This window comes from Pavona decussata, unplaced genomic scaffold (genome assembly GCF_977016875.1).
Source record: "Pavona decussata unplaced genomic scaffold, jaPavDecu1.1 SCAFFOLD_61, whole genome shotgun sequence".
Taxonomy (NCBI): domain Eukaryota; kingdom Metazoa; phylum Cnidaria; class Anthozoa; order Scleractinia; family Agariciidae; genus Pavona; species Pavona decussata.
In genome coordinates, this window is record NW_028145482.1 from 4185899 (window position 1) to 4210139 (window position 24241).

The following is a 24241-nucleotide window of genomic DNA, read 5'->3' on the forward strand; positions in this document are numbered from 1 at the left end:
TCATTTTCTAATGTTAAAACCCTACAAAGTTCTTAGATGCAGCCATTATCTGTTCATCACATGCACAATTCTACTGCACTCACAACTGCCACTGATCACTGAAAGATATCAAACAACACTCCTCACCTCTCAAATCCTTTGCTAAAGACCTCCTCTGTTCCTGAAGTTTACTCTTTCCTTGTGTCCTGTAGCGCCAGGTAATGGTCCTCCCTGCTCTTCTCAGCGGAGGCTTCAAGTTTGGATCATTCTCATCACTGAAGAGAAAGCTTCCTTCTGCGTGCCTTGGACGTGATGTTCCTTGGGCATCAGGGTCTGCCATTGGACTATTTACTACAGCTTGGGGTGATTGTTGGTTTGGTACTGCAGTGCTCGTTATGGGAGTTGTAGATTGACGAGAAGAGGGTGTAGAAGGGGGGCTTGCTTGTGTCTGGTATGGTGCTATAGAGGTTGCCACCCGAGGTGACGGCTTGGGAAGAGAAGTTGTAGACAGAGGACCAGTTTGATTTGTTTGGAGTGGTGCCGCAGCAGTTACTGATGGAGGAAAAGACTGCTGACGAGACATGGAAGATGGTAGACCCACTGTGCGGTTTGGATAGGTGACAGGTGCTTGATCGGTGCCTTGACTCTGTAACGAAGGTGTGGAGGAGTCCACTGGTGCATTACTGACAGTGTTAGAAGCTTGATTGACAGCTGTCGTGGGCTGTTTCACACTTCCAACTTGCCGTCTCTGAGCAGACTGGACAGCAGACTGTCCAACCTGTTGTGGCAGGACAGTAAAAGTCGACACCGTTCCAGAAGAAGTTCTGTTTTCAACTGGCGCTGCTCCCTTCCAGCCTCCACTAGCCAAGGTACTTACAGCCTTTGCTGCTGTCTGGGGTGAGTATGGAGTAGAAGAGGGCTGAGCGGCCATCAACATGACAGGAGCCTGCTGTGGAACAAATGGTGCCGCCGGGACAAACACTGGTCCCCCAGGCTGTAAACTAGGTACAGCAGGGTTCAGATAAACAACAGGCATGTTTGGTTTGACAGTATGAGCTGGTACTAACATGTATTGGTTTGCTGGTTGTGCTGTCATAATTAGACCCTGGGATGCTTGTGGCTGCACCACAGCTGGTGTTATTGAGTTTTGACCCGGCTTTGCAGATGAGCTAGTAGGTAATTGCTGGTACTGCTGTGAAGCCTGGTTTGTCTGCAACGGCACAGAAGGCACGACTGTTGAATTTTTCAACTGTGTTTGGCTATTAGATATCACAAGCCCTTGAGTTGGCTGCGGTAACTGTGGAGCTGATGTGCTTGGCGGCAATCCAGGTGCTGTCCTAGTTCTCTGCTGTGAATTGCTTTCTTTTGATAATTGTTCACTTCTCTTTATTCGAGTAACTAAAAGAAGAAAGAAAAGTGCACAAAACCAACTTAAAAGTCAAGCATGGACTTGGATTACATGGTTACACAATTCATCACAGGTGCTGCAAAACAAAGTCTGTAAACTAGGCCTTATGTATTTATTTATTTATTTATTTATTTATTTAGAATTATTCCATCAGTATTTATTTCTGGTACTATTTTTAACTTTCTACCTTTGTTCTAGATTAATGCAGATATCCAATATTATTATTCAACAAATGGTTACACTGTCCAAATATGGTCATAGTGCACTCACTATTCATCATCTGTACACAACAGATATTCTGCGATATACACAATTTCGTGCGCAGGGGAGAAGAATGTGACAAACAACAACAATCTCCAGCTTTTCTGCAATAAAACTGTGCTTTGTTGTCAAGATGTTGAATAATTAAACAATTATCTTGCTCATTCTTGCAGGATAAAACCTGATTTTAGCCAGCGTGGCATACAGCCATGAAAGCTAAGTATCAGGCAATACTCCATGCGATTTTGCAGGACAATTAAATGTGAAACAGGGACATTTCATTAAAATCAAATCAAAAACACATCTCTGCTCCCTTGATGGGAGATCCCACAGTGGGTGTTTAAATGCTGGTGCAATCCTACATATACAGAAATGTTTTAAAAAAGTATTCTTTCAGGCTTCTTCATTTTTTTTTTAAACTTTATGGTGATGTATAGTTTTCCAGGATTTATTTTAAGTGTGCAAGTCAAGTCAATTTTATATAACTCACACAAATATTTACAGAGATGATTACTTTTTATAACTGCATAGAAATAACTTCCCAGAGGACACCCTCAAATATCTACAGTAACCTCAACCAACAGCCACCGCATTTCCATATTTACACCCTGGCCATAACTTGATTTTATACCATCACAGAAAATTTTATAACTTAAAAGAGCTCTCAAACTGGTGAGGAAATTTTATTAATTAACCATTTGATTACATGTACCTAACACATTACCAAACTTTCACGAAAAAATGTGTCATAAAGTTAAAGCAACTTAGTTGAAAGACTCAGAGCGTTACCTTCCTTGATAGCTTGTGTGCATGAAGGACAAATTCTACCAATCTTAAAATCCATGTAAGGAAATCGGGCCAGTTGCGAACAGCAATTGTTACAAAATATCTGTGAAATTGGAAACAAAAGTGTAACTAGATAATGTTTTACAATAACTGTCCAAATTCCCGCGCGCTGATTGGCTCGTAGCTATTGTCTATAAGAGTACAGACAATAAAAATGACGTCAGGTGTAACGCGCGCGCGCGCTTTTTCAACGAAAAAATAGCCAATTCCGCTCGTACTTTTTCCATGTTATTGTAAAAAACAAATCGACGGCAGTTTTCTATGGTCTATACTCTTATAGACCATAAAATGACGCCATAAAATGTCCAAAACTTGGCAGTGAAACCACTCGCCTGCGGCTCGTGGTTCCACTTGAGTTTTGAACATTTTTTGACGTCATTTTATGGTCTATAAGAGTATAGACCATAGAAAACTGCCGTCGATTTGTTAAACATACTCAATAGATTTGCCCCACAGACTCTTGGCCTCAACCCATAATTAACATAACAGGGAGCAGGGAGGGGTGGGTGGGTAGATAAAAATAAACTAGTTGTTTTTGATAAATAAAAAAGAAGGGTTGCTAGTTTTGGAGAATTTTAATTAGTTTTCAATTAATTAGTATTTTCAGGGATCTAGTCTTGGCTCCTGGGTGTTTTCTTGGAGGAATATATAATTAAAAATAATTTTATTTTATCATTACTGACTGCCTTCTTCCCTTCCCTGTAAACCTTATTCCAAAATGGCTACCATTTTAATACTAATAATTAGCACTTCTTGCCTCGTTCAAGATAAAATATTCTGTTGATTTTTTAGTTAAAAAACGAGGCAAGAAGGGCTAATTTAAATACCAACAAAAGAATATTGAAACAGTAGCCATTTTGGAATAAGGTCTATAACTATAAGGTATAGTAACCCCTTGTGGTATTGGCCTCAGGAAATAGACTGACTTTGAGACAACAGGCCGTAGAGAAACAAAAAAAAAATAACAGCAACAATGACAGCAGTGATGATGTTCCAGAACCTCATATGACCTCATATGAGCCCACAGAACATGTTTCATGTATTGCCCGTGACGAAGTACAAATGGAGACTAGACAGTCTAGAGAAGAGTTTTTAAATTTTCATTTAATTGGAAATTGGAATAAATCACAAGAAAGATCACATTAAAATTAGTCAGTTTACCAAGTTTGAGGTTCTCTAGTTAGATTGCAACCATGTAGAAGACTTTCAAAAATCGGTAAAATTAGAGACTATGGATTTGGGGGATGCCATCTCAGGATTCGACACATTTGTATGGAATTTGGGCTGCTTTGGTTACACACATAGCATGGTTACTATGCAATGAAACATAACCAAACTTGGTAAACTTACTTATTTTTGTGTGATCTTTCTGGCGATGGGGCTCATATTTCTTAACCTGATGCAATTTGAATAATGTGTAAACTAGCACCCAGTCCCTTTATGAACTTCTGAACGGGAAATTACTGCAGCTGAAATTATGATGTGCCTAGTTGTGATCTTACGCAAATTCTGTTTTCAAGTTTATTGGTTGCTCTTTTTTTCCCACTCGCACAAGCTTCATTGGCAGAGGTGGCTAAATGGTCAAACATTTATTTAATGCTCGTAATGCAAAATGTTGAATGAAGATGTTTGATCTAGATAAAATATGGGAAACCATTTAAAAATAACATTTGAGAAAGGTGGCTAAATGGTGAAACAAATGTTCTTCCAATACACAATGTAAAATTATGAAAACATTTGATCATTTAGCCAGTGCTTTAGAATCTCTTAATTATTAAGGTTCCATTATCACTTTTATTTTTCAACATCAGGAAACTCACCTTCCCACAACCTCGACAATGGTGTTTTCTTAGAAACATGGTAAATTTGACATTGCAGTTGGTACAGTTAGAGCAAGCAAAATCAGGAATCCAAAAGGGAGCTACTTTTCCTGGCTGAAGACAAAACAAATTAAAAATAGAAGTTAGAATGAAAATAGCTAACTAAAGGGATATTATTGTGCCTTTCAATAACATGCGGCTCTGAAGTTCAAGATTTCAACCAACCCTTACACTTTTCACTGCAATTAATCACTGCAGCGGACATCTAAGAAAACAAAAACATTTGGCTCAACAGCATCACACTGTGAATGGTTGATTTCGATCCACTTTGTTGATTTCTGTCTTTTTGGTGGTCAGCCAGTTGTCACCGTAATTATGATTGACAGCAGTGAAATATGCAAATTGTTAGTTCAGAGACCTTATGTCACTGAAAAGTGCAGCAATGAGTCTTTTTCATTTAACATATTAACAAAGGTGTTATTATTTTAAATATTTTAACAAGAATGCTTTGATTGGTCAGTTGCTCCGACACATTTCAAAATCTATTGTGGCTTGTGTAAATGCTAACAAAGACATATGACAAAGAAGCTTGCCAGGCTTCATAATCATTGCCTTTTATTACCTATGTTAAAATTAACAACTACTACTAATCATAATTTTCTTTCATCCAGTTATCTAAGATGAAACACAGTTATCACACACTATATCATCCCTCAAAAAAAATTGAAAGTGTCATCACATCAGAATCTTATGGAAGAAACAATATACTCCAAAGCAAAATATTCGAGAAACTCTTGGGCAAACCTTTATCCCACTACTCCATTGATCTGACACAGGACATGAGACAAAAATTAATATAATTTATTAATTATGTTTCTCCCATGTCTTTTAATTAATTTAATTTAAAAAGCTTATAAGGCGCAAATGTCTATATAAATATATTCAAATGCGCCATCCTAATAATAATAACAATAAAAAAAAGAAACTTATGGCTAAAATTAAGAAATAGTCGAAGCTTAATCTTAATGATCTTAATAAAGCTAAGTCAAATGATCAATGTCATTTTTTTCCAGATACTGCAACTTCAGTAGAAAGGATGAATTTCATTTCAGCACAAATTGATATTTAAACATAAATATCGCTGTAGTTGCAAGCGGTAATTATAAACTACCCCTGATGTCAAAGGGCTAACGCTCGAAATGTCGGCACTTGAATCCCTTTACTGTGGGCAAATTACCCTTTTCGGCCAACTCTGTTGAAAAAACCTAACATTCTTTTCTCTCCAACAATGACACAGCACCGTAGTTTCTTTAGAAAGTAACCTCTTATCTATAAATTCAAAACTGCTCAGCTTAAGATTCAATTCCAACTAAGCATTATCTAAAACTTACCACTTTAAGATTGCCTTTCATTTTGATGTTTGATTGTGTTTCCTTGCTTCCCACTGGTGGTCCCAATGGTGGTTTAGGATCTTCTTGAACTTGGGTTATCTCATTAGGTTCACTTGCAGCTGCAGGTACAGGTGCCAATTCAGCAGAGCTCGGAGGTGTGTCGGCATATGTGGTCTCAATAAGAGTAACCATGGAGCCGCTAGAAAGTCGACGCCTGGGAGATCTGTGCAATGGTCTGCTTACTTCTGAAGAATGCACATCTGCTGTGACAATGACTTCAGTCGAATGCTCATTGATATTTTGATCTTGCCTTCTTCCACGCTTCTTCTGTGTCAAATCAGGGGTAAATGGGTTGGTTGTGTTGCCAACAGAAGCAGGCTCCTGGTTAACTTTGATCTGCTTGGGTCTTGCACCTGGTGATAAATTTGATGAGGTAGGAGGACCAAACAATGACTGCTGCATTGTTTTATCCAGACCCAAGCTAGATAAATCATCAACTTTGACTTCACTGTGCCCATTTTGTTGTGCTGCAAGGTCTCTTGCAAAAGGATTTGTACTTGGTAAGCTAACTCTTGGAAATGTCAACGTGGTTGCAGTGGGTTCTGTGCTTGATGTCGCAGCTCCTTCGGCAGCTGCAGAGAATGCTTTATCAAGTTCAGCAAATGGCACCCACTCTGGCAAACCGTCCGTTTTGCTTCCCTCTAAGTGTTTTTCTTCCTCTGCCGATCTTTTACTAACTGGCAAATCTGTCCCTATAGACCTAGGTTCCCCACCTCTGTCATTAAATCCACGTAGCTGGGCTGTATTAAGTGAGTGCGGGACATCACTGGATTCATTCTGTAACAAGGAATATTTAGGGTAATCTTGGCTAGTCGTTGAAGACATTTCAGAAGCATCTCCATCTAATATCTGCTCCAAGACAGCATCTTTAGTTGCCTTTTCCATATCAAGAGAGGCAAGTGGTAAAATGATTGGAACTGTGGCTTTTACAGTACCTTTTCCTACACCAGGAACATCACCATTACTGCTGGGTGATGACAGAGACAACCTAACAGGCTGAAGCACTAGAACAGGTTGTTGTTCATGCATGACAATCTGTGGCTGATAGTAGAAAGGGAGCTTCAATGATCCATTGCCCTTCATGGTCAGGATGCTACTCAGGCCTTCAAAATTCCATGTGTTCACGATCTGATCTTTGGCCAGTTGATCTTGATGGAGGTTTTCATCAGGTTCTGATGATGTTTGAGTTCCTGTAGACAGCACTGAAGACATTCTTTCCAAGACTTGTGCCTTTTTTTCTGCTGGTTCTTGAGAAGCTTCTGCATTCAAGGTATTGTCATCAGCAATATCATCAACCCTGGTTCCAGTCATTGATATGGAACCGTTATCTAATTCTTCATTGTTTCTTACGTCAGAAGTTTCACTTGGTACAACCACATCAGACAATTCACTTGCTGATGAGGTCGCTTCAGAATGTGAAGATGATGGAGCCATTTGATCATCCTCTGATGATGACTCGTAATCAACTACTTTACCTGGGGGATAACACTTTTCTGTCCCTGTTCCTGATAGCAGATTTGTACGAGAGTTCGCTGGGAAATCTCCTGGCATTTCCTCCATAGACTTGCTCTCTCCACTTGCATCCATTCCAGCATAGAGATCTCCTAAGCTTTCTCTCCCCTCCACATCTTCTATTTCAGAGCAAGTATCCTCAGCTTTGATTGACAAGAGCTCAGGTAATTTTTCATCTTCGCTTGAGCTGACATTTCCAGAATTTGCCCATGTGGCAGGCATTTCATCAGGTAGCTTCTCTGCTCCATCAGACAGTTCATTGTTGACACTTCTGTCAAAACAGTTATTATCCGTTGTTTTGAAATGCTTTGGCAGTTTACCTGTCTCGGCACTGAAGCCACTTTCGTAATCTACTTGTACATTTGATTCGGTATCAAAATTGTTCTTTTCAGTTCCATTTTCTATCACATCTTTGCCCTGAATACAATTTTCAGACATTTTGGGTGTACACTGTGACTGTTCAATGTTCTCATTGCACTTAACATGATTACCACCAGCCATGGCCACTTTACTTTCTGTTTCCACAGACGGTTTCTCATCCGCATCTGGTTTGTTTGACTTTGATAACATTTTTGAGAGAGTTTTGTCTTCCTCTTCAGATGTACCCGTTGCTGCCATCACAACCTCCTTTGCATGTTCAGTTGTTTCCAGAGAAATACCTTGTGTTAAACTTTGAAGCATGCCATCAGCATTAGCGCCTGATGGAACTCTTTCTGGTGTTTCTTCTGCCATGGCATGTGTTTGATTGTACTCTTATTATCAGGTCTGGACAAGGTTGAATGATATTCAGTCCCACATCATGCTAATCTAAAAGCAAACATGACAACAAAAATAATAAGACAGGTAAACATTTACATACCAGTAACCCCTTTTTATTTTATTTTATTAATGGAAAGAAACACACTGAATTTTCTTTTAAGGATACTTCCTGGGTTCGCGGGTGTCCTTTCGAAAAAAATTCATACGCGCGCAAGTTTTAATAAATCTCTAACAAACTATATATCATTATAAAGCTTAACAAATGTAGTTTCCTATAAAAAATATAATTTAGCGATCTTTTCCTCTTTTAAGTGCCAGGAGCCAGTAGAACCTCGAATCGACCGATGGTCGTTCCATTGAATTAATCGGTTATCGAACGCCGCGCGAAGAACGAAATCGCTGCACAGTGTTATTCACAAGGCATCAATCAACAAAAAGGTGCCAGGCTTTTTCGAAATTCTGATTGGTTATTTAGATATCCACGTCTAAAGTTTGAGTAGCAAAAAATATTTGAGGCGTGTTGCGTAAACAGTCGCCACGGGAAAAATATTTTGAAAATCAAAATTCCCTGACACCTTTTTGTTTGTCACTATTCCTCAAATCTTCTGGCCAAATTTCACGACAATCCGTCAAAACTACATACCCTATTAATTCGTTCAAAGTCGACATACTCTGCCAAAATTCAAGTGCGAGTTTTCGCTCGATAAAGGTTTGCAAGAAAAACAAGCCTCCACAGGAGATTATGACACCTCATTAGGTGGCGAGCCAATCGAGCAACAGGACCCCATGGCGTCAACAACAATAGCACAGAATTTCGCGGAAAAAGTATCGCATTGCAGACACGTTTTAGACTCCGTTGTTGTGATCGAGCGAGATGGGGAAAGTGGCGAAAGGAAAACGTAAAAATCAACCAGGAAAACGGGGGAAAACCAAGGCTAACGAAACCGAAAGCGCGTCAGCGGAGAGTTTGAGGAGTGCACTGATATCAGAGATGAAATCTATTGGGTAGGTTGTTCGTTTTGATTGCGTGTAATGTAATTTACGCTTCAAGCTAAAGCGATTATTCATTTCGTTTCAAAGGAAATGTATAATTGCATTTTTCCTGTTATTTAGGTACGATGGTGATTTCTTCGTAAGAAATCTTCAAGATAGCGTGGAGCGGAGCAAAAAGTATTACACGTGGGCTCATGCGTTTCTGGTGAGTTCTATTTCATCGGTCTAATTCTTGTTGATTTTATTCCAATGTTTCATTACAAACGCACAGTAAAACGTTATTTGGTTTTATCTCGCTGCAGAAGAAAGAAATCGGCCCACTGGATGCAGAATATGATATTTGATATTTTCACAGGATGCTTGCAAAGTTACCCTGCAGGACTTTTGCACCGCAATCGACCTCTGTGTACTTGATCCAATAACAGTGGATAAATTTGAAGGCCGCTGCTCCATTTCTTGGTGATCACCTTCGACAGAACCTTTAACGTCGACTAGAGTTTCTTGGTCGAACCAAGAGCCTCTGTTGCTCTCTGCAAGATCACGTTTTCGATCTTCGCTGAAACCTATCTTTCCCTTTTTCTTAGGCCCTGGCTTCTTCAGGGATTTTATCCACAGGCTCTTTTCGTTTTTTTTGATGACTTTTCCATGTGGAAAGTGCGAAGAATATAAAATTCGAAGTGAGAAATTTTCTGTAGGCGAGATGTAAACAAAATATGCTTATTTCTGAAATAAGAGCTCCCGGATGAAACATTTTGCCGCGAAAATTCCTCTGGGGCGTCTCGCACTAAGAAGATTATGACACCTTTTTTATTTATTTACTTTTATATGGAAATACGTTTTCCTAAATATCTCGCGCTTTTTTTTTAATATTTTTCAATCTTTTTTTCAGTAAATGTTAGATAAAATCCCCAAATTCTATTTGGTCGAAAAAAATGTTTTTTCACTTTTTCACCCTATCGAACCCAGGAAGTACCCTTAAGCAGTAATGTCATTGCAAGCTTAGCAGAGAGATCAGAATGAGGAAAAAGTACAAGGCGGAAGTACACTAATTCAAACGATCTGTGGCGTTAGATTTATTACTAAACGGAACAAAACGCAACACGCGAAACCGCATATTTAGTTAATAAATTTAAGTAAAATAACCTAAATTTAACAAGCTAAAGAATTCGAAAGAAGACTTGCGATAATGAACTAAACCTCAACACATTACTTGGTAGCCTTCGATCAATCGATGCTCGACTTACACAGACCGTACCCTCAGTTATTACAAACACACTCAAAAAGCGTTTCATGCGCGACAAAAATTGACAATACGGCTTTGCAATCCTGCAAAACACGCATAGACAGACCAAAATATTTTTAAAGGCTTATGTATGTAAGTTAACGATTAAACTGACAGTTGCGGTTCACAAATTATTCAGCAATATCAAGCTTCATGCACTATACAAAAAATTATAATTGTAGTACAGTGCAACAGAATAAACATCAAAGTGCATGGATTGTGCGAGAACGTCTTTGTTGTAATGGCTTCGTTTATGTTGTTCAAAAAAAGCGACAACCATAGCACGATTTTTGCAAGAACCAGCTTGTTTAATGACGGAATCGATCGTGGATCGAAAGTTAAACTCACATGTTCTTCACATATCATCTACAAAGCACACACTGACGACCTACTTAGTTAAGTTTCTTCTTCAAAGATATCAAATAGCCAAATAGTGGGTATATATCCTTAAAATGAATTCAATTACCTTTAGTCCTCGACCATCTTGGGCACCTGGAACAGCTTCCAAAAAAGTCAAATCCGCCATGTTTGATGTCTGTGGCAACAAGCATTTAGAGCAAGGGTAGGGCTGGGGTGTACTTTGCTTGACGAACGGTGCGGATGTGGGAGGGTGGGTAAAGGGTGAAGGTTACTCTCCGTCAAGAGAAGGATATGCTTATTTATTAAAAACTGGATCATTGTATAATGCAATTCAAGGGATTTGATTGGCTGAGCGGCCATGGTATATGAGCAATTATACCATAGCCAAGAAATGGCGGCCATTAAATTGTCTGCTGGTTCGTCTCTCACAGCGAAATCAGTTAGATCTAGCAATATTTCTTGATTGTTTTTAATAAAACAATTATTCCACTTGCGCTTGTTGGATATGAGATGATTATAGCCAACTCGGCGCTACGCGCCTCGTTGGCTATCTATCATCTCATATCCAACGCGCGCTCGTGGAATAATTGTTAAATGTACTATGTTCTTTCGTCTTTTGTCTTTTAGACTGACCTATTTACTTATTCATTTATTTATTTATTTATTTATTTATTTATTTATTTATTTATCTATTAATTTATTTATTTATTTATTTATTTATTTATTTATCTATTTATTTATTTATTTATTTATTTACTTATTTATTTGCAAAAATTACAGAGAGATTTAGGGCTCGACGTTTCGGAGTCATCTTGACTCCATTATCTAGCCTATTTAAATATCCGCGTTCACAAACTGATTTTTTTGTCTTGATAATGGAGTTAAGATGACTCGGAAACGTCGAGCCCTAAATCTCTCTGCAATTTTTGCATGTCTTTGCTCAGCAAATCCCTTTAAATTAAAAACTTATTTATTTATTTATTTGTTTGTTTATTTATTTGCTTGTTCATTTATTTATTTATTTATTTGCTTGTTTATTTATTTATTTATTTGCTTGTTTATTTATTTATTTATTTATTTGCTTGTTTATTTATTTATTTATTTATTTGCTTGTTTATTTATTTATTTGTTTATTTGCTTGTTTATTTATTTATTTATTTATTTATTTATTTATTTATTTATTTATTTATTTATTGCCTCGTTCTGTCGTACAGAATTTTACCTGAAGTCTAGAATAAGCGGTCCCTGTCTGGATAGAGAGTGAGCGTGAGCACTTAGGGATACTGGGAAAAGGGGTCGACTCTCGCCCGCCTTTTCGCCTTTTCCCTTCCCCGAATGATATCTGGCCCGGCGGCTTGCTTAGTGGGAGGAGGGAAGGGGGAAGGGGGCTTAACGCGAAAATCTTGTAACATTAATTAATGTTTTTGTCACAAAACGTTTGCTGTAGCTAGGTAATGAGTTTCTCATTTCAGAAATTAAAATGCCAAAAAAATGGGGGATCACCAACTTTGTTTTGGAGGTATGATATCTGAAAGATCAGACAGTTTCGAAAAATCGGTCTTCGTTATGCTCCATATGGCCCCAGGGTGTCTGTTAGTCTGACAATATTGCAAATAAATCCCTAGAATGCAACTTTCTATGTCACATTTTATTTGAGTTGGTCTATTGAACGGCCGTATTTGAAAACCCTGAGATCCGCAAGTTCGTGGAGTTCGGATGAAGAAAATGGAAAATTTTTAGCCTGCGTAGCAGTCGTTTCCGTTTCCTTCAAGCCAAGCGGGGTAAGCGCGCGAGAGCATTGGGCCAAAAGGAGCAAAACCTTAATCAGCGCAAACTTCCTAAAGGACGGTGCCTACTTTTGTTACTGCGCATAGGTTCTGCGCATCTCGAAATACTCGGGTATCCTACGGGTGGTGCCTACCAATGCAGGGATATTTTTGCGCGGTTTAAAACTATGCGGAGAAAACAGAACTCAGCAAGCGCTCTTGGTATCCAAAAAGAAAATTGGGGGAACCCTGCATTTTTCAGAGATAATAAAGCTTCAATTTGGAAAAAAAACACCATACATTTCTTTGTAATTTGCTGCTTTTTAGAACAATTGTTGCTTAATTATCTCTAAAAAATGTGTGGTTTCCCCCCAGTTTTCTTTTTGGATTTCAATAGCCCTTGCTTGTCATAAACCGCGCAAAAGTAGGCACCGTCCTTAATTGAACCGTTTACGGTATGTGGAAACGGACAGTCCAAGAATAAACGACGATTCAAAAAAGTGACTGTGACTGTTTACCTATCATACCTAGATGGGCGCACGGGAGTCCAGTCTTTCGATGAATTGGTGTCTGCCTCCAAATACTGCTGTTTTGCAGCTTATTTGTTGTTTAACCTTCAATTTTCAGTTTACCCTAAATAGATCTAAGCCAGCCTTTAACCTCACCCTTTGTTGCAACTAATACCCGTATATAGTTTACAAAACGAAACTATTTTTCCCCAAACTAGTAAGTGAGCCTTCCCATTAACTGCCTTAATGCCCCATCCCCTCGAATCATCTTACAGTTGCACGGTTCCTTGTGTTTCATTGCAGATTTGGTAGAACTGAAAGTAATTCATCGATTTAACCAAGAAAACCTTTTATTTTTTTTATAACAGTTAATAATCCAACACAAACTACACTACGAGCTTTCTTCTCGCTCAAGGATGGACTCGAGTGATAAGAACAGACAATACCTTTAAAAAATTAACAATTGCTTCTTGGTTTAAGCAGAAACTCAGGAACAATAACAATTCCACTTTATAACTATTGCCACATTGGTCACCACAAATCAAATTATGCGGACGAGAACGCTACACTACAAGTCTGGTATATAACTTGTTATTATTGGCTGTTGGTGTGGCCAGTATGCTGCCACCACGAGGCCTGTTGACTAGAGGGTCGCTTTCATTTGTTGACAAACCATTTCTGGCCAACTTTGCCAGCGGTATGTCCACGATCCACATGCGCACCAACGGTCCAGCGGGACATTTCTCTCAAGCCAGCTGTGGATACGATAGTGAACCACCAATAGGCGTTGGGCTGGATCATCACCTCGAGTGGATTGGGTGCTGACTTCATGCTGACATGACTTACAGCTTGGGCAGCTACATGGTTGCCATCTGGAGACACGGCCAAGTTTTGAGCCTTGTATGCATATCCTTGCACTTCATCTCCTTGCACACAGCGTACATCTGCTCCAGCTCTGACAGCCTGCACCAGAGTACTTCGGCTTCCACTCAACACATTTCCAGACTGGTCATTTGATAAGGCTTCTATCCATGGCCTGGTGTCAATAAACCATTTCACTGTCAGCTTGTTTGTTGAGTCACCCCGGTGCTTGTGTTCTCCCACATTGTACCGTGTGGCACGGACAGTTCCCGTGGTGGAAACCATCAGCCAATACCAGTAAGCATCATTTTGAAATCCGGTCAAACCATTCTTGCTGACATGTTTGAGTGCCTGGGCTGTCACGTGACCTCTGCGAACGGACAGATTGTCAGCCTCAGCAGTATAATAATTCCATGCGGGGAACTGGAAACGAACGCGATGACCAGACATCAAAGCTGACGTCAACATGTGGCGTGATCCTGACAGCTGTGTTCCATTGGCATCATGGGAGAATACTTCCTGCCAGCAGTCATCTGCAAACCACTCAATTGCTGTTGTACCTTGGGTGTGACCTCGTGACTGGTGAGTCCCAACAGTCCAGCGTGACATGTCACGTAATCCACGAGTAGTAACCACGGTGAACCACCAGTACGCATTGCTTTGAAACTGTATGAGGTTACCGCTAATACGTTGGCTTATGTGGTCTAAGCTTTGCCCGGAAACGAACTTAGGATTATTGTTAATAGCGACGTTCTGGATGGGAAATGAGTACTTTTTGTCACTGACACACCGGATTTCGCGGCCATTTTTAACTTTGCTTTCCAGATCATTTAAGTCGCCCTGAACCTTACTGCCGTCAGCCAGGTGCGAGTACGATGGCGCTTGTAGCAACGCTGAGGTCTGCACATACCACTTGATGCTTCTCTTCATACTGTTGGTTCCGCGATGAGTATTTGAGCCCACATTGTACCTGGTCATCTGCATCAGCCCATCAGTGTTCACCATCACCCACCACCAGTAGGCATTGTCTTGAAACTTGTCCCATGAGGCTTTGCTGACGTGTTGAAGCAGCTGCGCGGACACGCGGCCAGCATGCAAAAATACGTTGTCCGTCTCCGTGCTGTAAGAATTTCCAGTCACCACGCGCACGCGTGCCCCCCTTAACACGGCAGATATCAGACCATATTTCCACCCTGCTATAGCGTTCCCATTTGCATCGTGGTGATATGCAAGTTGCCATGGCAATGAACATAGATTACATGTTGTGTTACCTTTGGAAAGGAAATAACAACGAATTTAGCGTATATTATTAAGAAATAAAATCCTCAACCATTCAATAGATAAAGTCAAGAAATTATTCATAAACAACGTGTGAAAGCCACAGGGCTGTGCGATATCTCATGATCTTGTAATCGAGTTATCCGAGAAAATATATCATGGAAATATTACAGAGTTTAGTATTGGACGCCATGTTGGTGCCCCGTCTGAAGGGCACCAACATGGCGGTCAGAAACAAACAAAAACATCTGGAGTTTACCTTGGCTATTTCAAAGCCTTTGTACTCTCTGCTGAACTTTCACACATTGACATAGACGTTTCTATTACGTGTTAGCTGATGAGACCTAAAAAAAAAAACGAGGCAAATCGATGTTTTCATGTACGTGACATGTTTAGCGCAGGAATCCTTCTGTCACGCACTGCGCAAAAATCTAAAATTCAAACTGTTCAATTTTCAAAACAAAGAATGTTATCCTGTTGAAAACAAGCAAGCCGATGGAAATTTATATGTTCTTTTATGCGATGAAGATAAAAACCCAAAATTGTGTTTAGTTATGAATTTAAGTTTTTTTATGACGTCATGTGAAAACCAAGAATTGTGGCGGCCATATTGTTTACATGTTTTACACTCAACTATGCCGTTTTTAAAAAGAAAATTAACCATTTTGAAGCGGTAAATCGAAAGAATAACTTCTAAGATGCAATCGACAGTAAAAACGGTGGAAATTGGAGAGTTCCTGGCGAAGGAATCATGCTTTGTTTGAAAGTTGTAGAACCACGATGCGAGGAGAAGAGGTCATTGATAACCTTAAACACACATCACATCACTTTGTCGAAATGATGCTTAGACGTTACTGGAAATCCACTTTACAAAAAGATTAAAGGTTCGATTGTCAATCTTTACTGAAATTTATCATTTAGGAAAGCTTTTTGCCTGTGTTCTTTGTGTCTTTTTGGTGAAACGAGAACAATTTGTAATTTTACACTTTTATTGAAATTACATCAGTAACCAGAATAGGAAACGTAAGTCAGGTCACGTCATGCTGATGCCATTTCCGGTATAACGATAAGTAGCGTTACACAATTGAATACGGAAACAACGTTAACATCACGTCATCTTTGTGACTAGCTAGGATAGTTTTATAAATCTGCGAAGCATACAATGGGAATAAATTAGGCCACAATGACATTAAGCATCCCGCGAAAATGCCATTAAGGACATCTTGTTCAGAGATAATTGACCAACAATATATCTAAAAAAAAGCTTCAAAATACATTACAATGTATGGAGTTTTTTTTCCAACCTAAAACTTAATTATCTCTGAACAATGGGTGGCTACCCGCAATTATGGACTTCAATAACGCTCGCTAAGATCTTCATTTCTTGCATATTCATATACCGCTCGAAAAACCGTCCTTAAGAAATCAGAGCATCTCGGACCGTAACAAAATGCACAAAAGGTATGCGCATTAGCAAAAGGAGACACCGTCGTTAATACAGATGCGATTTTTGCGGCACTTTTTACATGAAACTAATATCGCACTCAAGTACAAGTTTCAAATCGCGCGGGCAAACTAGCGGCAATTTCAGCGCGATCTATAGCTATATTGCAGGATTTCGAACATATTTGAAATTTGATACCAGTAACGTTCGTACACGTGCGATTTGAAGTAGCAGTGCTGTGCGAGTAAAATTACACTGAGGTGCGACAAAAGCTGCATCCAAACTTGCATGTGCAAGCGGGTTCCAAAGGGAAGGCGCTCTTTTGGCTATTTCTTTTTCTCTCGTTTCGTTAAAAGGAAAGGAAAGGAAATCGGCACATTTATATGCTGGACGAGTCCCGTTTTCCTTGAAACTTGAAACTCAGTCAGTATTAATTTACACACCAGGGCCCGGTTGTTCGAAAGTCCAAGTCAAAACTGAGGGACAAATATCTTTTTGGAAAAATCACTGTTGATTAGTAATTAAACTCGAGTCAGTTCACGTTAACCTAGGATTAGAGTAATTGGGCTCCGAAGGACAAACCGTTCTTACTAAGAAGTGTCAAACCAAATGACTCAACAACCATACCTTCAATTAGTCCAACACACTCTATCCTCCCCGTTCGGGAAGGAACCTAGCCTAGCCCCATTCCCCAGGATTCGACCCTTCTGTACCAGGAATAAGCTGAAGAGGTGTTACATTATCATGTTTATAGAAAGCCGGAATGTTAGAAAACCTGACGAAAAATTATTGCAAGAAAGAAAGGACCAGAGAACTGTCGCATCTTGTACACACAGGACCATAGAATCAAACGTGCCAGACCTCATGGAATTTCTAATGCCATTTATCCAGAAGAACCATATCAAGCATTGGAAATATCAAGCCCTAGTATTTTTACAAACCTCTTCCAGTTTGTTCAGTAGTTAGGTTCCGTTTCTGTGTTCTGATTTCTTCTTTTATTTCGGCCAGCTGTTGTTCGATTTTCTTGCAATTTGGCCCAGCAAAAAAGTTGTTATTTACATAACACTTAGCCTTCTTTACGTCGATGCTTGCCGTGGGTTTCAGCGCCTGAGTCGCAACTGACCACACGAAGCAAGTGAGCAGGATTACTACCAAAAAGCATTTCATCGTGTACAAAAACCTCACAGACAAGCGACTCCCAACATTTCATTGTATGATATGTTCCAGGCGAGGCTTCTACGTGAACGCTATATATTTCCTTTTTGAATAACCCAATCTATCAATCAATGAAAACCTCTTGACACAAGAACTCAAGGGCCTATGTGTTACTGCCAAGTAATGTTTTCTATCACAAACCTGATCAAACAATACCTCTTAAGTTTAATGATCGAGAACTATTATCACCTATCTATCAATGAAGCAATACCCGTCAAGAACAGGAATTTTACTTAATTTGCCATGCATACGATGTGATCTTCATCACGACCTTTTTTTTAGACAAAGATCGACTCCTTGATTCGATTATCGACTCCGTTTAGATATACCATTCCTGTGCTGCCTTTGTTGCTAATCCATCGGGAAGAACATTCTCTTAAGAAACTCTCAAAATTCAGTATATTGTACCGTAGAAAAGGAAAGTCAACTAAAACATTTTTAATCGTTTTGGCAAAGTTTAATTCGCAGAACTATTAGGATACAGAACTGGTATGATGAGAGGTTATCGATCAAATATTTTCATGTTTAGATGTGACACTGGGATACTCCGAGGAAAAATCCGAGTTCTCCCAACTTGAGTCCAAACTACGATCGGACTGCTGTTGTGTTAATTAAACTCGAGTTATATTTCACGTCAAAACAGGATTAGATTATGAAATAAATGTGATGGTATATTTCCAGCCTGGTGTATGAATGAGAAGGATGTATTATTCTAGAAAGTGACACAGGCATACTTGGAAAAAAGAAAACCGAGTGCTCCTATCAGGAGTCGAACCAAAGACCTTCCGATTACTAGTTCGGATGCTCTACCACTGAGCTACAGGAGACTCGTGGGAGCTAAGGCTATTAAACTAGGTTCATGGGACAAACATCCTGCATACTTCTATGATTTGAATGTCGAACGTGTGGTAGATGAAATAAATGTAATGGTATATTTCCAGCCTGGTGAATGAATGAGAATGATGTATTATTCTAGAAAGTGACACAGGCATACTCGGAAAAAAAAATCCGAGTGCTCCTATCAGGAACACTAGGATTTCTTTTTTCCGAGGATTAGATTAGTCGGGCTATGAACAACTGTTCCCTGAAGGTCAAACCGTACTTAGTTTCAAACCAAACGACTCAAAAACCAGAGCTTCAATTAGTCCTACACATCACAAAACTAGCTTCTATCCTCCCCGTTCGGGGAAGGAGCCTAGCCCTAATTCAAGACTCGAGTTCGAGCCTCTTATCCAACCCCACCTCCCCGTGATTTCGCGTCTTCTACGCCAAGAAAGGTTTAAGGGGTGTAACATTATTATTTTAGTCTGATGAAGAATTATTGCAAGAAAGAAAGTACCGGAGAACTGTCGCATCTTGTAGACGCATGAGCCAAGAATCAAACGTGCCAGACCTCATGGAATTTCTAATGCCATTTATCCAGAAGAACCATATCACGCATTTAAAATATCAAACCCTAGCCGGTATTTTCACAAACCTCTTCCAGTTTGTTCAATCGTTAGGTTCCCCTTCTGTGCTCTGATTTCTTCTTTTATTTCAGTCAGCTGTTGTTCGATTTTCTTGCAATTTGGCCCAGTAAAAAAGTTGTTATTCACGTAACACTGAGCCTTCTTTACGGCGATGCTTGCCGTGGGTTTAACCGCCTGTGTCACAACTGACCACACGAAGCAAGTGAGCAGGATTACTACCAAAAAGCATTTCATCGTGTACAAGAACCTCACAGAAAAGCGACTCCCAACACTTTCAAGACTGTTGTATGATATGTTCTAGGCGAGGCTTCTACGTGAACGCTATATATTTCCTTTTTGAATAACCCAATTTATCAATCAATGAGAACCGGCTCTTGACACAAGAACTCAAGAGCCTATGCGTTACTGCCAAGTAATGTTTTCTATCACAAACCTGATCAAACAATACCTCCTCGATTTAATGAGAACTATTATCACCTATCTATCAAACCCGTCAAGAACAGGAATTTTACTTAATTTGCCACGCATACGATGTGATCTTCATCACGACCTGTTTTTTAGACAAAGATCGACTCCGTTTAGGTAAACCATTCCTGTGCTGCCTTTGTTGCTAATCCATCAGGAAGAACATTCTCTTAAGAAACTCTCAAAATTCAGTGTATTGTACTGTAGAAAAGGAAAGTCAACTAAAACATTTTTAATCGTTTTGGCAAAGTTGAATTCGCAGAACTATTAGGATACAGAACTGGTATGATGTGAGGTTATCGATCAAATATTTTCATGTTTAGATGTGACACTGGGATACTCCGAGGAAAAATCCGAGTTCTCCCAACTTGAGTCCAACCTACGATCGGACTAATGTTGTGTTAATTAAACTCGAGTTATATTTCACGTCAAAACAGGATTAGATTATGAAATAAATGTGCTGGTATATTTCCAGCCTGGTGTATGAATGAGAAGGATGTATTATTCTAGAAAGTGACACAGGCATACTTGGAAAAAAGAAAACCGAGTGCTCCTATCAGGAGTCGAACCAAAGACCTTCCGATTACTAGTTCGGATGCTCTACCACTGAGCTACAGGAGACTCGTGGGAGCTAAGGCCATTAAACTAGGTTCATGGGACAAACATCCTGGATACTGCTAGGATTTGAATGTCGAACGTGTGGTAGATGAAATAAATGTAATGGTATATTTCCAGCCTGGTGAATGAATGAGAATGATGTATTATTCTAGAAAGTGACACAGGCATACTCGGAAAAAAAAATCCGAGTGCTCCTATCAGGAACACTAGGATTTCTTTTTTCCGAGGATTAGATTAGTCGGGCTATGAACAACTGTTCCCTGAAGGTCAAACCGTACTTAGTTTCAAACCAAACGACTCAAAAACCATAGCTTCAATTAGTCCTACACATCACAAAACTAGCTTCTATCCTCCCCGTTCGGGGAAGGAGCCTAGCCCTAATTCAAGACTCGAGCCTGAGCCTCTTATCCAACCCCACCTCCCCGTGATTTCGCGTCTTCTACGCCAAGAAAGGTTTAAGGGGTGTAACATTATTATTTTAGTCTGATGAAGAATTATTGCAAGAAAGAAAGTACCGGAGAATTGTCGCATCTTGTAGACGCATGAGCCAAGAATCAAACGTGCCAGACCTCATGGAATTTCTAATGCCATTTATCCAGAAGAACCATATCACGCATTTAAAATATCAAACCCTAGCCGGTATTTTCACAAACCTCTTCCGGTTTGTTCGGTCGTTAGGTTCCCCTTCTGTGCTCTGATTTCTTCTTTTATTTCGGCCAGCTGTTGTTCGATTTTCTTGCAATTTGGCCCAGTAAAAAAGTTGTTATTTACATAACACTGAGCCTTCTTTACGTCGATGCTTGCCGTGGGTTTCACCGCCTGTGTCACAACTGACCACACGAAGCAAGTGAGCAGGATTTCTACCAAAAAGCATTTCATCGTGCACAGAAACCTTACAGACAAGCGACTCCCAACACTTTCAAGACTGTTGTATGATATGTTCTAGGCGAGGCTTCTACGTGAACGCTATATATTTCCTTTTTGAATAACCCAATTTATCAATCAATGAGAACCGGCTCTTGACACAAGAACTCAAGAGCCTATGTGTTACTGCCAAGTAATGTTTTCTATCACAAACCTGATCAAACATTACCTCCTCGATTTAATGAGAACTATTATCACCTATCTATTAATGAAGCAATACCCGTCAAGAACCGGAATTTTACTTAATTTGTCACGCATACGATGTGATTTTCATCACGCCCTTTTTTTAGACAAAGACTCCTTGATTCGATTATCGACTCCGTTTAGATCCATTCCTGTGCTGCCTTTGTTGCTAGTCCATCAGGAAGAACATTCTCTTAAGAAACTCTCAAAATTCAGTATATTTTACTGTAGAAAAGCAAAGCCAAGTAAAACATTTTTAATCGTTGGGGCAAAGTTTAATTCCCAGAACTATTAGGATACAGAACTGGTATGAGCATGATGTGAGGTTATCGATCAAATATTTCTATGGTTAGATGTGACACTGGGATACTCCGAAGAAAACTCCGAGTTTTCCCAACTTGAGTCCAACCTACGTTCGGACTGCTGTTGTGAGAACTCGGATTTTCTATTTCCGAGTATAACTGTGTTACTGACTGAAAAAAAAAACACTTTAGTTATTAGACAGGCTTTAAACAAAACGTCACATTTCTTTCACAGATATAGTATCCGTTCAAGACACATTAAGGAGAAATTAGCTTCGGAACAGTTAAGAACCAGGTCTTATCCATAAGAAATATTAACTCCTCTTTGATATTTTTATCTACCTACTAAATTATTTATTCCAAGATTTTCTCATCCGTAAACTCGATCCTGTCAATTAAAATGATAGCATGATTTTGCTCCGTTAATTATATTTGATCCTTCAATCAACAGACAAATCTCATGGCAAGAACTTTGAAAATGCTACAGAACGTTTCACTTGAAAATATTGTTAGCATTCCTCGGCATGCACGATTCTTTTTGTTATATTTTTCTTATGTTCCTATCAAGCCACTTTTTCCCTTGATAATTTTAGAAACATCGCACGGCATTCCCTTCGAGGAAAAGTTTTGTCCGTGCAACGTTCTAAGTTGTCGGTTTTGGAGACGAACTCGTGACTGGTCGCACGAGCCAACGTTCTCTAAAATGTCACAAACACCACTACCCGATTGTAACTTTCGATTTTCCGGATATGGGAGTAAATAAGATACAGGTGTCGTGTATTACATGAAGTAGCAACCTAGGCCGAGATTATTATGGGATGAGAGTAATAAAGAGAGCACATGGTTGACTAGTTGTGAGTCTTTCTCTGAGCTAGTTTGACGGCGAGCATTCCTCTAATTTATGTATTAAGAGGATACGACATTGGCGACGAGGATGGGATAGGCACAAGATGTCTTCGAGCAAAAATAGCGTCGGGGTCGGGCTCCAAAGTTTTCAGCAAGTTAGATTTAAAGTGGGGATATCATCAGCTGGAACTTAGTCCTGAGTCACGCCAGATAACCACCTTTGTGACACACAAAGGCTTGTACAGGCATAAGCGCCTTTTGTTTGGTGTGAGTTCAGCAAGTGAGCAGTACCAACATGAGATATCTAACGCCTTGGCTGGAATAGAGGAAGTCGACAATATCTCTGACGACATCATTGTACATGGCCCAGACCAGACAACTCATGACCAGCGCCTTCACAAAACTATGCAACGTCTCAGACAGCATGGTTTGACCCTCAATGTTGACAAATGCCTGTTCAGTGTGGACAGATTGGTTTTTATGGGCATTCTGCTCTCTGAAAAAGGAATTGGCCCAACAGAGGAAAGAGTTAGAGCTCTGCAGGAGACAAGAGAACCAACGACTGTCAGCAAAGCACGAAGCTTCCTGGGATTGGCTAATTACAGCAGCAGATTTATTCCTCATTTTGCCACACTCTCAGAACCACTGAGGCAACTAAACAGGAAAGATGTCCCATTCCATTTTGGAGCTGAACAAAAAGCTGCTTTGGAGTCATTGAAGCAAAGCATGGCTGAAGCAGGAACACTCGCATACTTCGACAAGAATGCACCAAGCAAAGTCATCGCAGACGCGAGTCCCGTTGGCCTTGGAGCCGTGTTAGTGCAAAGCCAGGATGGAGAATGGGCGCCAATTTGCTATGCAAGCCGCAGCCTCACAGAGTGTGAACGCAAATACTCCCAAACTGAAAAGGAGACCCTTGCTCTTGTTTGGGCATGCGAGAGATTCCATGCATACATCTATGGAATGAGGTTTGATCTGGTAACCGACCACAAACCATTGGAAGTCATCTATGGTCCCTGTTCCAAACCCTCAGCCCGAAGTGAACGATGGGTAATCCGTCTACAACCGGTACAACTTCCGCATTGTGTATGCTCCAGGGAAAAGCAACATAGCTGACCCTCTCTCCCGTTTGCTAAGTCGGAACAAAGCAACGAGTTATGAACATGGAGCAGAAGAATATGTCCGATTTGCAGCCATCAGTGCTACACCCGCAGCCCTAACTACAACAGAAGTTGAAGAAGCATCTGCAGTGGACGAAGAGTTGATAGCTCTGAGAGAAGCAGTTAAAACTGGTCGATTTGAGAAATGCAAGGCTTATTCACCAGCTGCAGGTGAACTGTGTGTGATCGAGCAACTAGTCCTAAGAGGTACCCGTATTGTGCTGCCAAGCAAGCTAAGGTCTCAAGCAATTGCCTTAGCCCATGAGGGACATTTGGGAATCGAGGAACAAAGCAAAACTTGAGAAGCAAAGTATGGTGGCCTTGTATGGATAAGGCAGCAGAGAAATTTTGCAAGTCTTGTTATGGATGTCAACTGGTGGCACGTCCAGACCCAACGGAGCCATTGAGGTCTACGACATTACCAGAGGGACCTTGGCAAGATCTGCCCATAGATCTTCTAGGACCACTCCCATCTGGACACTCGATACTAGTTGTTGTTGACTACTATAGCCGTTACTATGAGTATGCGA

At 40.0% G+C, this 24241-nt stretch overlaps 2 protein-coding genes and 1 long non-coding RNA gene across 4 annotated transcripts in view; 1 reads left to right on the forward strand and 2 right to left on the reverse strand.

Moving 5' to 3' along the window:
• The window catches only part of LOC146479204 (uncharacterized), a 26118-nt gene extending 15261 nt beyond the window's left edge, over window positions 1-10857 (reverse strand). Inside the window, exons 1-5 of the mRNA XM_085111463.1 lie at window positions 10778-10857; window positions 5706-8084; window positions 4315-4428; window positions 2438-2537; window positions 127-1377 (exon numbers count right to left, since the gene is read on the reverse strand). Of these exons, the coding sequence (XP_084967589.1) occupies window positions 127-1377; window positions 2438-2537; window positions 4315-4428; window positions 5706-8009 (3769 nt within the window). The 5' untranslated portion in view covers window positions 8010-8084; window positions 10778-10857. The remainder of the gene's footprint in view (window positions 1-126; window positions 1378-2437; window positions 2538-4314; window positions 4429-5705; window positions 8085-10777) is intronic.
• The window catches only part of LOC146479190 (uncharacterized), a 203616-nt gene that overhangs the window by 120279 nt on the left and 59096 nt on the right, over window positions 1-24241 (forward strand). The window lies entirely within an intron of this gene.
• On the reverse strand, window positions 13279-21332 carry LOC146479205 (uncharacterized). 2 transcript variants are annotated; one of them, XM_085111453.1, is made up of 2 exons: window positions 20950-21332; window positions 13279-15078 (listed from the first exon to the last, which is right to left on the reverse strand). In XM_085111453.1, exons 1-2 carry the CDS (start codon window positions 21173-21175, stop codon window positions 13604-13606), a joined length of 1701 nt encoding a protein of 566 aa, XP_084967579.1. In that variant the 5' UTR covers window positions 21176-21332; the 3' UTR covers window positions 13279-13603. The 2 variants fall into 2 exon arrangements, with proteins under 2 accessions (XP_084967579.1, XP_084967578.1); XM_085111452.1 differs by lacking the exon at window positions 20950-21332 and adding an exon at window positions 17471-17761.

Bases quoted from the DNA above. Each gene is read 5' to 3' on its own strand.
- LOC146479205 (XM_085111453.1), bottom strand. From the start codon at position 21,175: ATGAAATGCTTTTTGGTAGAAATCCTGCTCACTTGCTTCGTGTGGTCA. The intron at 15,079-20,949 runs GTTTGTGAAAAT...TCCTTTCCAAAG, and splicing joins GACCGAACAAACCGGAAGAG to GTAACACAACATGTAATCTA.